This window comes from Alexandromys fortis, unplaced genomic scaffold, assembly GCF_014885135.2.
Source record: "Alexandromys fortis isolate MF-2015 unplaced genomic scaffold, M_Fortis_MF-2015_v1.1 scaffold_54, whole genome shotgun sequence".
Lineage (NCBI taxonomy): Eukaryota > Metazoa > Chordata > Mammalia > Rodentia > Cricetidae > Alexandromys > Alexandromys fortis.
In genome coordinates this window covers 6,741,310-6,756,598 of record NW_026067958.1, presented here as the reverse complement: position 1 = coordinate 6,756,598, position 15,289 = coordinate 6,741,310, and the positions used below count along the sequence as shown (strand labels likewise).

The 15,289-nt window shown below is 38.5% G+C and overlaps 1 protein-coding gene across 14 annotated transcripts in view; it reads left to right on the top strand.

Moving 5' to 3' along the window:
* Window positions 1–15,289, top strand: part of Crem (cAMP responsive element modulator) — a 78,626-nt gene that overhangs the window by 32,015 nt on the left and 31,322 nt on the right. For 6 of the 14 annotated variants that reach the window (XM_050152564.1, XM_050152558.1, XM_050152559.1 and 3 more), the window contains one exon: window positions 14,186–14,332. The exons of the other annotated variants lie outside the window; for them this stretch is intronic. In XM_050152564.1, the coding sequence (XP_050008521.1) occupies window positions 14,186–14,332 (147 nt within the window). The remainder of the gene's footprint in view (window positions 1–14,185; window positions 14,333–15,289) is intronic. 14 annotated transcript variants of the gene reach the window in all.

Genomic DNA, 15,289 nt, shown 5'->3' with positions numbered 1-15,289 from the left:
AAATATATGTTACTTTAAAGACAGTCAAATATCCAGTTGCAGGCAATATAACCACTATAACAATAAAATACTAATAAATTGGGAGAGGGGGCGGGAAGCCATATGAGTTTTGTTGTTGTCCTTCTGCCCAGTTAATGGTACCAGGGTGTGAGTTCCATCTTGTAGAACAGGCTTTAAGTCTAGCCAGAAAGTGTATGATTGTTCCTATGACATTCTTGCCACACAATTGCACTAAGTGAACATACCTTGCCGGGACAGTAGTTCCTACAGCACATGGGTTCACAGCTGGATGAGGTTGTTGGTTACTTTTTTCTTCTGGCAGCATGTACCGTGGAACCTAGCCAGCAAGGGATGAAGCTTCTAGGTTGGTACCAGTTTGATTTCTCCTTGTCCTATGACTCAAGTGTGTATTATCTTCAGCAGATGGGTCTTACCATCAAGTTCTGGAGGAAGAGCAATGGCAATAGCCTGTAATGTTTTGGGGGATGCTCTATGGGAGTACATTGAAAAGTGGATCCATACCTAGCACTGAAATTTTTATTTGATCGCCTATGGTGTCTCCATTATCAGGTAACATCTTTAAAGTCCTTTTCTATGTTTTAGGAAACGTCTCTAGTTGAAGTTTCTATGTATATTTTTTCAAAGATCTTTAGTGTTAGCTATCCTTCCCATACTTCTGTATCTTGCCTTCCTATTCTTTGGCCCGCTTTACCCTTCCTGTTATTATTTTCCCTTCTTCTCCCTCACACCACATGCCTGTGTTCTAGCACTCTTCACTTTAAGCCCACCCCTGTGGCACCTTACTAGTTTTTTGACTTTATTTATTTATTTATTAAAGATTTCTGTCTCTTCCCCACCGCTGCCTCCCCTTTCCCTCCCCCTCCCCCAATCAAGTCCCCCTCCCTCGTCAGCCCAAAGAGCAATCAGGGTTCCCTGCCAGTTTTTTGACTTTTATGGGTATTTTAATTTAAATAGAATTATGTAGAAACTCCAAGGTAGCATCCATGAATGAGAGAGAACATGTGACATTTGTCTTTCTGAATTCATGTTCCCTTACTCAGAATGATGATTTTCAAATCCATACACTTACCTGTGAATTTCATTTTTCTTCGCAGCTGAATAATATTTTATTGTGTGCATGTATCACATTCCCATTATCTATTCATCACTTGATGGACATCAAGGCTGTTTCCCCTTGCTGGCTTTTGTGACTATAGTAACAGTAAATATGATGAGCAGGTATCTCTGTAGAAGAATATAGAGTCCTTTGGGAATATGCCCAGATGCTAAAGCTGGATCTTTTTTTTTATATTTATTTATTTATTATGTATACATTATTCTGTCTGCTTGTATGCCTGCAGGCCAGAAGAGGGCACCAGACCTCATTACAGATGGTTGTGAGCCACCATGTGGTTGCTGGGAATTGAACTCAGGACCTTTGGAAGAGCAGGCAAGGCTCTTAACCACTGAGCCATCTCTCCAGCCCTAAAGCTGGATCTTATAGTACAACTTTTTCTAGCTTTCTAGGGGACCTCACACTGAGTTACATAGTGGAAACACCAGTTTGTACTCCCACCAACAGTGAATGTGTTTCGCCTTTTCACATAGACATCAGCATTTGTGGTCCTTAAAAAAATCGTAGTAAAAGGAGTCGCCATGGCTCTCCCACTCCAGACAGAGGCAGGTTAAGATCCTTGCTGTCTTGCCTACATTGGCTGCATAAACTTTTGGGATCAAGATACATCATGCTTCACCTTTACCTATATTGGTCTGACATATGTTATCATCTCTGCAAGCTGAGTATCTACAATGTGTCCTGCTATGGAGAGAGATCCCCATAACATCATGTTCCATTCATCCTATCACGTGTAAGAAATTCAAGGTCACCTATGTGACTACAGTTTCATCATCTGCGATTATGGCAAGAACATAATCATGAATAAAGCCTTGAAAATTGTTCCCTTAAAAAAATCGTAGTAATTTTAACTGGGGTAAAGTGAAATCTCAAAGTGGTTTTAGTTTGCATGTCTCTGATGGCTAAAAATATTGAATGTTTAAAGATGTATTTATCAGCTCTTTGTATTTCTTGTTTTAAAATTTCCCTGTTTAGTTTAATGCTCCATTTTAAGTTGGGTTTGTTTTTTGTTTGCATTCTTTATATATTCTAGACACCCTCTATCAGATGTCTAGGTGATAAAGATTTTTTCCCATTCTGGAAGTTGCTTTGTCGCTGGACTGATGACTGTTTTGCTGCACAGAAGCTCTTTGGTTTCATAACATCCCATTTGTGACTTGTCGGTTAATAGCTGTATTAGTGGGGTGCTGTGCACACAGCCTTCCCTTTGCCTAGGAGTTGAAGCATACGCCCTTCCTCCTCAGATTCAGGGCCTTACATTGAGGTCTGTGGTTCATTTGGAGCTGAGCCTTGTGCAGGTGAGAGATAAGGATCTACTTTATTCTTCCGTATGTCTGACTGGTACCATTTATTGAAGATACTGTCTTTTCTTCAACATGTATTTTTGCCTCTTTGTTGAAAATCAGGGAACTGTAGGAATGTGGGATTATCTTTGGTTCTTCAGTTTTATTATATTAACCAGTATGTATGTTTTAATGACAATACCATTCTCTTTTTATTACTATAGCTCTCAAGTATTACTTGAAATCAGGGGTGGTATTTCAGCAGTATTTTATTGTTCAGGATTGCATTAGCTAGTCTTTGTCTTTTAAGTTTCCATGTGAATTTTGAGATTAACTTTTCAATTTCTATGAAGAATTTTATTGAAATTTTGATGGGAATCAAATGCATTAAGTAGGATGGTCAGTTTTACAACATTAATTTTACCAATCCAGTAGTATGGATGGTCTCTTCTTCTAGTATTTTCTTCAGTTTCTTCAGAATTGAATTTTCATTGTGCAGGTCTTTCATTTCTTTGGTTAGATATATTTCTAGATTTGTTTTTGAGGCTGTTGTAAATGGGATTGTTTCCCAGGTTTCTTTTTCAATATGTTTGTCATTTGGTAAGTAGGAAGGACGTTGATGGTTATATATTAATTTTGTATTTTGTTATTTAACACTCTATCAGTGGTTGGAGTTTTCTGGTGTATTTCTGAGGGTCTTTTATGTATAGAATTATATCATTTGAGATAAAGATAACTTTGGTTTCTTGTTTTCTATTTGTTTTCCCTGTATTTCCCTCTTTTTTCTTACTGCTCTAGTTAGACTTCACAAACTATGTCAAAGAGGATTGAAAAAAGTGTTTATCTTTACTGCGCTGAGCTCCTGGAGTTCAACTGAAGAGAAGGAGGTGGGATCATATGAGCCAGGGAGGGGATCAAGATCATGATGGGGAGAACCAGAGACAGCTGACCCGCACAGTGGGAGCTCACCGACTCTGGACTGACAGCTGGGGAACCTTTGTGGGCCTGAAGTAGGCCCTCTGAATGTGGGTGAAAGTTATGTGACTTGATCTGTTTTGGGGGGGAGGGGTCTTTTAGTGGGACCAGGTACATGAACTGACTTTTTGTATCCCATTCCCTATGGTGGAGTACCTTACTCAGCTTTGATACAGGGGTGATGGGCTTGGTCCTGCCTCAACTTAATGTGCTAGACATTGTTGACTCCCCAAGGGAGACCTTACCCTCTCTGAGGAGTGAATGGGGCAGGGGAGAAGGGGAATGAGGGGAAGTGGAGAAAAAATTTTCTAAACAAAAAAATAAATTAACTGAAAAAAGAAAAAAAGAAAAAAGTGTTTCTCTTTGTCTTATTCCTGTTTTTAGTGGTAATACTTACAGGTTTATTTATTTATAGTTATCATTTTCATGATGTGGGCTCATTGATTCTTGATTAAGATATGTCTCCTTTATGACTAGATTCCTTAGTACTTTTGTTATTAAGTGATGTTGGATTGTATCAAAGCCCTTTTTGAATTTAATGAGATGATCTTTGAGTTTCTTTGTGTGGGCATTATACTTATTGAATTATGTATGTTGAACCATCCCTGTGTCTCTGGAATGAAGATGACTTGATTGTAGTGATGATACTTTTGTTTTGAATTTTTTTTTGAGACAGGGTTTTTCTGTGTACCCTTGGCTGTCCTGGAATTCACTCTGTAGACCAGGCTGACCTCAAACTCACAGAGATTGTCTGGATCTGCCTCCCAAGTGCTAGGATTAAAAGCATATGCTACTACTGCCTGGTTTTGGATGATACTTTTAAATGTTTTTGAATGTGGTTTGCAAGTATTTTATTGAGAAATGTTATGTTTATATTCAATAGGAATATTGGCCTATAGTCCTATAATTTTGTTGTTGTTACCTATCTGGATTTGTTACCAGGCATTACTGGCTTTATAAAAACAATGTGTTGAGCTGGACAGTGGTGGCTCACTCATTTAATCCCAGCACTCTGGGGGCAGAGTCAGGGATCTCTGAGTTCAAGGCCAGCCTGGTCTAGAGAGAGAGTGTTCCAGGATAACCAGAGCTGTTACACAGAGAAACCCTGTCTCTGAAAAGTAAAACAAAACAAAATAAAACAGCAGCAACAACAAAACGTGTTGAAAGAATTTTTTTTATATCTTTTATAGAAAAGTTGGAAGAATACTGGTATTAGTTCTTTGAAGGTTTGGTAAATTCTATGTCGAATCCATTTGACCCTATGCTTTTTTAGTTGGGAAACTAAAAAAAAAAGTTTATGTTTTGCTTGCGTGTATGTATTCAATCCTCTGAAACTGGAGTTACAGGCAGGTGTGAGCTGCCATTTGCGTAAATATAGTGACTGCTCTTATCTGCTGAGCTCTCTCTTTAGCTCCCAGTTAGGGGAATTTCACGTTACTAATTCTGTCTCTAATTGTTTGCTATTGGTCTGTGTAAAGTATTTATTTCATCATAGTCTAACTTTGATGGGTCATTTGCATATAGAAATCCTTCCATTTCTTTTAGATTTTCCAGTTTAGTAGAGTATAAAAATGTAAAGTATGTCTGTAATTCTCTGAATTGATAGTGTCTGCTAATTTTGTTTTTATCTCAAATTTTATTGATTCATTTTTTTTCTCTCAGTCTTTTTTTGTTTGTTAATTTCACTAGAACAGTAGTTCTCAGCCTTCCTAATGCTGCAATCCTTTATACAGTTGTGGTAACTTCTAACAATTATTTTCATTGCTACTTCATTACTGTAATTTTGTGACTGTTATGAATCATAATGTAAATATCTGTGTTTTCTGATGGTCTTAGGTGACCCCTGTGAAAGGGTCCTTTGACCCCCCAAAGGGGTTGAGAACTGGTGCACTAGTTGTTTGTCAATCTTGCTATTTTATTTCTAAGAAGCAACTCTTTGACTCTGTATTTTTTCATTTCCTTAATTTCACCCTCATTTTTGTCCTCTCTTGTCCAGTTTTGGGGTATTGTTTTTTATTTTTTTCAAGTGCATCATTAAGTAGTTAGTCTGAGGTTTCTCAAATTAAATTTGTCTCAAGACTTACTTTTTCATGTGTGTGAATGTTTATGTGCATTCATGTATTGCACCACACTCATGCATGATACCCATGAGGTCAGAAGAGTGCCTCTGAGCCCTATAACTGAAGTTGCAGTCACGGTTGTGCATTGTCATGTAGGTGCTGGGGACTGAACTCTGTAAGATCAACAAGTTTTCTTATCCACTGAACCATCTTTCCAGTCCTCTCAGGGTTTTTGTTTTTTTGTTTTTTGTTTTTTGTTTTTTTTTTTTTTTTTTTTTTTGGTGATAGATACTTAGTGCAATAAATCTTCCTCTTAGGCCTGTCTTCATGGTGTCCCATAGATTTTTGGTATATTATGTTTTCATTTTCAGTCAATTCTAGGAATTTAAAATTTTTCATGTTAGTTTTTTTCTTAACCCAGTCACCATTCAGTAGTGTGTCGTTTAGTTTCCATGAGTTTGTGTACTTTCTGTAGTTTCTCTTGTTGTTGATGACCAGCTTTGCTGCATTGTAGTTAGGTAGAATACAGGATATTATTTTCTTTCCTATTATAATTGTTGGCTTCCAGCACCCACATGGTGGCTCACAAACATTGATGTCCTCTTTCTTTTGACTTCCATGAGTAATAAGCACACATGTGGTGCTTATGCGTATATTGTGGATGCTTGTTTTGTGTCCTAATATGTGATCAGTTTTTAAAAATTTCATGGACTTCTGAAGAATGTGTACTCTTTAATGTTTGGGTGGAATGTTGTGTAGGTATCTGTTGGATCTGTTTGACTTATGGTATCATTTAACTCCAATGTTTTTCTACTTAGCTTTTGTCAGGATGTCCTGTTTATTGGTGAGAGTGAAGTGTTGAAGTCATCCAATACCACTGTAGTATCCGATATCTAGTAGTATTTCTTTTTATGAAATTGAGTGCATCTATGTTTGGTACACTTATTTTAGAATTGGAGTATCTTCTTAGTTGATTGTTTATTTATTTATTTATTTGTTTGTTTTTTGTTTTTCAAGACAGGGTTTCTCTGTAGCTTTGGAGTCTGTCCTGGAACTAGCTCTTGTGGACCAGGCTGGTTTTGAACTCACAAAGATTCACCTGCCTCTGTGTCCTGAGTGCTGGGATTAAAGGTGTGTTCCACTACCGCCTGGCTAGTGGATTGTTTATTTAATGAATATGTGGTCACCTTTTTTATCCCTTCTGTCTAGTTTTAGTTTGAAGTTTCTTTCATAAGATATCAGAATTGCTATTCCTGTTTGCTTTTCAGTTTCATTTGCTTGAAATGCCCTTTTCTATTCTTTTATTGTAAGATGGTGTATATCATCCTTAAAATGTTAAGCACTTCTTAAAAATGTAAGTTGTGCCATGTAGGTATAATACAGTACCGCCGTTTACTGCCCAGTCTAAACCTTAACTGTGCTGTTATTATGATAATTATGATAGTTCCTGCCTGAGTTCAGCACAGTTCAGCATGGTGGAGCAGAGCCAGAGCTGCTCCTTCCTCAGAGATATTTGGTGCCCCTGAGCTGAGCACAGTTTCAGGCACACAGCAAGTTCACATTGCCATCAAGTGAGCTGTAGCATTTTACTCACAGACCCCCATCTAAATGCTGTGTCTCCTGCAAGAGATAGAGGTCGTGCACAGCCCAGAAAGTCGGCATTTTAAAACAGCCAGTTTTTTCCTGCTGCTGAGTCAGGAAAATTTCTTTGCGGCACCTCACCAGCAAACAGCAAAAGGCTGTGTTAAACTCTATATTTGTGTCTAGAATTCCTTTTCAAGCCCTCTCAGGTTTTTAAGTGGATTTAGTAGACCACATTGGAGTGCCACTCTGTTGTAAAAGGAGCGGTGGGCTGCTTTTCATACCGCCTGGCTCCAGGGCACCCAGCTAGCTTATGCCCGAAATAATCACACGGAAATCTCTATTAATTAAATTTCTGCGTGGCCCATTATTTCTAGCCTCTTATTGGCTAACTCTCACATCTTGTTTAACCCATTTCTACTAATCTGTATTTCACCACAATGTCGTGGCTTACTGGGAAAGATTCAGCATGTTTGACCTGGCGGCTGGCTCCATGACAGCTCTCTCTGACCCTGCTTTCTTCCTCCCAGAATTCAGTTCTGTATTCTCTGCCCATCTAAGGGCTGCCCTATCAAAGGCCAAGGCAGTTTTTTTTTTATTCAACCAATAAAAGCAACACAAAGAAAGAAGACCCTCCTACAACAGCTTCCCACTTTCTCTTCATATTTATTTCAAAATTTCTCAATTGACCTTCCATTTACTATACATTATCCTCTGAGTCCTGACTCTGTTTTCCCATGGTCCATTTTATTGGTGAGGCTTTCCACTGAGATTTATACTTGGCTTATTGAGTTTTGCATTTCCAACATCACTTCAATTTCACTTTTCTTCAGCAATTCTGTTTCTGTTGAATTCTTTTTTCACATCTTGGATTGACTTTCTTTATTCATCTCATTGTTTTTGTTCTCAGAGTATGTTCATGTCTTCTATGAGTTATTTGAACAAGATTATAATAATTCTGAACTCTTCAGAAGTTCTTTTAGGCACTTTCATTAGATTCTATTATTATGGGATTTAGTTGTGGGGAAGTGATGTCGTTTTTGTTTTTGTTTCTACCCTGGGACTTGTGCATCTGGAGTAGTTAGTTGGTTGAATTCCTTCCTTCCTTCCTTCCTTCCTTCCTTCCTTCCTTCCTTCCTTCCTTCCTTCCTTCCTTCCTTCCTTCCTTCCTTCTTCCATTCTTTCATTGTCTTCCTCCAGTGGAGGTATTTACAGTGTTCAGGAAGTACTTAGTAGTAGGTATGAGAGGTCTACTGTCTTCTGTAGGACTGGTAGAGGGAGATCTGAGCAGCATAGGTGGGCCTAAGCAGGGGAAGCTGGGTTTCTTAAACGTTACAGGAGGCTGTGCAGGCAAAATTCCTAGACACTGTAGGTGGACCTATGGCAGAAGGCAATGGCCAGCATGTGGTTTCAGGATGGTATAGATGGGCCAAAGCATGGGAAGTGAATGCAGGGGGATATAAGGGCCAGGAACCTGGTGCACAAGGTCATGTGAGCTTTTAATGAGTAATAATGATGAAGTTTAAGTCCATTAACTCTATCAATATAGTTACAGGCTTAATGCTTATCACTTAACAGCTTCCTCAGAGCTAGTGAGCATATAGAATAGCAGTTTTGCAGATTTAAGTGCTTTCTTCTTTAAAGGATACATCTAAAATCAAAGGTACATTATTTTTAGTTTAGAAGTTTAATGATGGTCTCTTAAGCTTTTGGCTGCCCAGAGTTTGGGCATAAAAGAATTATCATTGAAGAATTCACTTAACTCACCTCTAGAATTTTAGTACAGCCTGTGTTGGAGGGAATTTACAAAATGTTTCTTCATTAGTTTTGCCTTGCTTTGTTTTTCTGAGACAGGGTCTCACTTATGTAGACCAGACTAGCCTCAAACTCACAGAGGTGTTTCTTTGTCTTCTGAAGGCTGGGACAAAAGGCATGCATCACTGTGTCTGGTCCAGGTATTGTTTAAAAGGCATATTTTTATATTATTGATAGGAATATATGTGCACCATGGTGTGTATGTGGAAGTTAGAGAAACAGCTTGTGGGAGTCAGTTCTCTTCTTCCACAGTGTTGTTCCAGGATCAAACAGAGGTCAAGTCTTGTCAGCAAGAGGTTTTACTCACAGAGTCCTTTTGGCCTGCATCAGGTATTTCTAAACCATTTCTGATAGAACTGTTGTTTAATATGGAGTCCTCAGACTGATACTTGAAAGATAGAGTGACTGAAAGCATGATCTCCCCCTTCCTCTATAGATAAATATAGACATGTACATATACATACACACACACACACACACACACACACACACACACACACACACACATCTTTATGTCAGCTTGCCACAAGCTGAAAGCATCTGAGTGGAGTGAGCCTCAATTAAGAAAATGAAGACCAGCCTGTGGAGTTTTAAATTAGTGATTGATCGGGGAGAGCCCACCCCATTGTGGGTGGTATTATCCCTGGTTGTCCTGGGGTGTATAAAAAAGTAGACTGAGCAAGCCATAAGCAGTAATCCAGTAAGCAGAATTCCTGCTAGGCCTCTGCATCAGTTCCTTTTTCCCGGTTCCTGCTTGAATTTCTGCTCTGACTCTACAGCTTCCCTTAGTGATGTATTGCTACCTGGATAAGCTGAAATGAACCCTTTCCTCAGCAAGTTGCTTTGCTCATGGTGTTTCTTCACAGCAATAGTAACCTAACTAGGATATATGTGTGTGTGTGTGTGTGTGTGTGTGTGTGTGTGTGTGTATGTGTGTGTGTGTGTATAAAATATATAATATATATATTTGAAGATTATGATCCATTCTTGCTTTAGTTCTTCAAATGATCTTATCTGTTGAAGCTGGAGTGTTTCTTCACAGGAAGTGAATACACAGATTGCAGATCCTTCTTGTACAGCACAACTTTTGAGGATATTTCTAATATTCTTGAGTTTCTTTGCTGTAGTTTCATTATCAAATATCTTACTTTTTTTAAAATTAAAAATAAAAAAGCAAATCATTGAGATGCACTGGTAGGACTTGTCATAGAACTGTAATTCTACAGAAAACTGTAATTCTTCAATATGAGCAACTGTCATAGTTTTAAATTTTTTTTCACCACCAGCCTCTAGTCTCAGTTACTGAAGAGGTCAGTTGGTAAAGCCCAGAGTTTGAGACCCGTATCTCAGAAAAGAAAAAGAAAAAGAAAGAAGAAAAGCAAGTGTGGGCTAAGGACACCTGCAGAGGGTGCAGCAGCATCTTATGGCAGCATGCTAGCCAAGTCTTCTCTTTGGGTTAAAATGGTTTTGTTTTGCCTTTCTGTACAAGTTAAAAGCATGTTTTATATTTTGCTAGTCAGTGATCTACAAACCGTCAGTGTTACTGGGTATGAGCCCTGACTGTGAAGCTTTACCAGAGCTGAAATCTCAGCCTGCCTCAGCCTCTGTTTGACTTAAGCAACAGCAGACTGTAATGCAACATTATTATAGAATAGCTATCACGAAGTGTTCTGTGCACTGCAGAACCTTGGCATAATAAAAGGTATTGTCTCTTATGTATAGTAATAAAATATTATTTACCTTTTGCTCTCTATTAGCATTTGTACTGGTGTGACAAAAACAATGGGTGGAGGATAAACTGTTGGCCTTTACTTGAACCATGTTACTAGCATCAAGAAGCATGATTAGCCTTTTTTCTTCATTGCCCTTCCTCTGAAGTGAGAGTTTCTGAATGGACTAGTAAGAATTGCGGTACAGCATGGCCCTGAGGTCCTCTGTCATGAGGTGGGATGTTCTTTGAGGATGATGCTGTGCTCCACTTAGCCTCGCCCACTAAGCCAGTGCCTTCCTAGAAGTACTTCATGGTGTTGCATAATCTTGAGTGGGTTAAAGGTCCATCCAAAAACTACATACAGATCAATGGATGTTAATGTCATTGGTTCAGAGTCAGGAATAACCACTTGTGAGTTTCAGAGTTGTGACAAAGAAGAAATTCTTTCTCACCTGTGAAAAGCTATAGTAATCCTCCTGCCCTTTAAAATCAACTGTGTGCGGTCCAGATTTTCTTCACATATCACCTAATGCAACACACTGCAGCTTCATTATGTAAGTATAATAGAGTCTAGATCTGGGACTGGAGAGATGGCTCAGCCATTAAAGGCTAGGCTCACAAACCAAAAATAAGAGTCTAGATCTGTTTGATTGAGACAAGTCATTAAAGCCAGGTGTGGTGGAGCATGCTTCTGATCTCAGCGCTTGGGAGGCAGAAATGGGGTGGGCATCATGAATTTGAGGCCATTCTTGAATGAATATATATAGTATATATAATTCCAGACTAACCTGTTTCAAAGAAACAAAGTCCAAAGTTGATGATATGGCTCATCAAGTGAAAGTACATGTTGCTACATGGATCCACATGGTAGAAGGAAGGAATCTATATTATATTTATGCAAAATAATTATAATAATAGGAAAACCAAAATCAAACAAGAACGAAAACCTTAATCATTAAAAAGAAGTTGTTAGTCTGCCATGGTGGTGCGTGTCTGTAATCTCAGCAGAAGCAGCTGGATCTCTGTTAGTTTGAAGCTAGCTTGTTCTTTGTCTCAAAAACAACATCAAACCCCAACCAACTGAAAACACATGTATACAGACAAAATCCTCAAAGTAAAAGTATTATCACTATTTTTAGCAAATAGTTTTGTTTTGAAAGAAATGTAACTTTTTCATGAAATGATAGCATGCAGTAGATTTACTATTGCTGAGCTATTGGTTGGTAACTTTTCCCTTTTACTTTCTAGTGTGATACAAATCAGTAGATAAAACCCTCTGGAGCTGTCTTGTATGGGCTTACAAGAGCCAGATGTGTACATCTTTTTTCAGCTTTGTGTATATGGTTTCCAGTTGTAGCCTGAAACAAGTCATGATGCATAATACATAGTTTATATCACAGATATAAACAAAAACTCTGTCAGGATTCGCATTTCCTAGGACCTGGTTATTTAATATTTACTAGCACTCTACTAGGTTGAAATCCAGTAGGTTTGGATAATGTAAATACTGTAGGGTTGATGAGATGGCTCAGATGATGAAAGCAAACTGCCAATTTAATGGCCCGAGTCTGACCCCAGGGAACTACACGGTGAAGGAGAAAAAAACCTGTTCTCTCACCTTCACATGCACACTGGAATACACAAAGTGGCACACACAGTGCATATACACATACCATGGCATGCACATATACACAAAATCACTCTAAATGTAATAAAATACTTAAAAAAACCAAGAAACTGAGGTCGTTAGCAATTTTTTAAAATTATTTATTTATTTATTATACAATATTCTGTCTGTGTGTATGTCTGCAGGCCAGAAGAGGGCACCAGATCTCATTACAGCTGGTTGTGAGCCACCATGTGGTTGCTGGGAATTGAACTCAGGACCTTTGGAAGAACAGCCAATGCTCTTAACCACTGAACCATCTCTCCAGCCCATTAGCAAGTTTTAAATATAAAGATGTCCTGAGACAAAATAGTTTGAGATTTAGCTGTGATGAGAAGGGAACCTTTTGGCAGTAACACAGAGATAAATGGCTTTTTATAATTTTACAGAGTTGCCTTTTGTGCTGAGATTTGTAGAATAAATACTTTTTCTTTTTACCTTGAACTGTTCAACCTATGGCTTCATATAAGATGTTCTTTCTTCCAAAACCCAAGGCAGAGGATATTGGGATAGGCAGGCTGAAATTGCCTAGTAGGTCACTTTGTGACCGAGGCTTAGATCGAGGCCTGACTTCACTTGTTGTTCAGGGCTGCACTGATCTTTCTTCTGTACCGTGACATTCGTGGCTGATGAGTGGAGTTAACTCTTTACTATCATCAGTCCACATAGTTCAGTGCTTGGCATATGGTTTCTCTTTTATGATTAAATTGTAACCTTTGGATTACTAGAGAACCGATTTGCTTTCTAAGAAAATGATGATGTAAGCAAATCATAATTATTTGTTATAAATCTAGTTGTGTTTTTTTTTTTTTTTTTCCAAAGAGAGGTCTTTCTGTGTTCCCAAACCTGGCCACAAAATCATGATCCCCCTGCTTCAGCCTCCTGAGTGCCACCATTGCCATCTTGCAAACACAGCTTAAAATAGTTTTTAAAGTAATATATACTAGTAAAGTAGCTTGGGACTCATTGGTGTTTCTTAAAAATTGAGATCTCACAGAGAGGCTTCCATGAAAAATAACACCTTGAGGTTCTTCTATTACTCAAGATTCTCCCACAGTGTATTTTATTTTCAAGATCTTTGAGTGGTTTGAATAAGCCATAATGTGTAGTGAACCTAAGTAAAATGAAGTAAAGTTTCTAAAATTATTGTGACAGGTTGAAATGGCAGGTTGATCGCTAGGGATCTTAGTAGATTTCAAGTCCAGTTCAAAGCAAGTTTGTTACGAGTGCTCAGTAGGTGGGAGACACCTAAATTAACTCTTCTCTCAGTTCAAAACCGATGGTTGGCTCTTGTTCTCTCTTGATCCATGTTGGGAAGAGGACAAGTGTTAGGAGGCTACACCAACCCTGAGACAGGAGACGTTTCTGGAGCAGAGATACTTAAGGCTTGAAAGGTCCTGTAATTTCTTTGCTCTCTGGTGTACTCTGTGTGTGCGCGCATGTGTGTACGGTTGTATTTGTGTGGTTATAGACTGTAAAAAATTGCTTTTTCTTAAACTAATATTGAGACAGAATATAAGCTTGCATCTAAAATAGTGAAAAAATTACCATATACAAAACATTTCATTTATGCAAAAGTAATTCACATTTAAATTTCCTCCAGTTTCTCTTAAGAAGTTAAAGAGGAAGAGTTTGTATTTTGGCCTGAAGAGGGCATCCCTGCTAGTAGCATGAGTTGCATCGAGGTAGTTTAACTGCTTTAGAACTTTGTGCTCGGAACATTCTTAGCTGCCAAAGCATGGGCACCAAAAGTGAGGCGCATGGGTTCTTTAGTATCTGTCACATCAGAGAATGACAGTTCTAGGACGGTGACTACCTCCTAATGGTAAGTACCCCACGTGTTTGTCATTTCTAAGATTCAAGAGAAGTAGGCTGGTTGTGATAGCAAGTGGAACTCTTAAAAATAAACAGAAGCCATGCAAGTCCAGCTTTAATCCTCAATGATGGTCATTTTTTCAGGTTTCTGTAGCTGGATCAGGCACTGGAAGAGGCTCCCCAGCTGTGACTCTAGTACAGTTACCTTCAGGCCAAACTGTGCAGGTCCAGGGAGTAATTCAGACACCACATCCATCGGTCATTCAGTCACCACCAGTACAAACTCTGCAGGTTAGCTTCCTTCCTTGGCAACCTGTCTTTGACTTTCTGGAGCTTTAAAATTTCTTCTTTTATTTAGTTCATTTATCATCATTTTTCTTTATTTTATTCTTTTGGAGATAAGGTCCCACATTGTAACTAAGGCTAGCTTTGAGCTCTTCTCCTCCTCCTCAGCCTTTCAAATCACAGGATTACCGGCAAGTGCCACCACACTTGTCTCTTTTGTGGAACTTTACATTCAAGACATCTTCTTGGATACTTGGAAGATTTTCTTTTTATGTGTGGTACGTTGTTGCTCTTAATTTACATGATGAATAATTGCTAGTTAAGCAATTTTATCTTTTAACTTCTTGTTTCCAGACTTATATTTATTTAGCAAAACTCTCTAGTGATATTTCGAGGGTTCTTGGAAGACTTTGTACTAAACATAGTACTATGAAAACTATAGTTCTGGCTGGCTTCAACTCATTGTGTAAGCCAGCAGACCTCCTGTCTCAGTCTCCTGAGTGCATCATTGCCCTTGGCCCAGAAATTTATTTTACATTTAGTGAATGCAGCCCTTAGAAGTCAGGATATTACTATTTATTTATGTTGTGCTGGGACTTAAACTCCAAATCTTCATTCATGCTAAGCCCATGCTCTAGCATCTGTTGTACCCAGTCTCAAAGCAGGGCTCCTCATCACTAGGGATTGCGATCAGATACATATTATACTACTTATTATTACCAGAATGACCCCAGGTCCTAAATTATTGAAAGTAATAGATGTAAATTATTATATATGCACTTTATAGCATACTTATCTACTGAACTGATTTCTGTTTCTTTCTTAGGTCACGTTATTATTCCTTAAGTGTAGGAGTTATTTGAATGTAACTGGTGACAGACAAGCCTCAAGTCTGTGAGGAAAACAGGCATGCATATATACTTAATTTTGCCTTTGCCTGCATGCCTGAGTGTAGTTTATCAC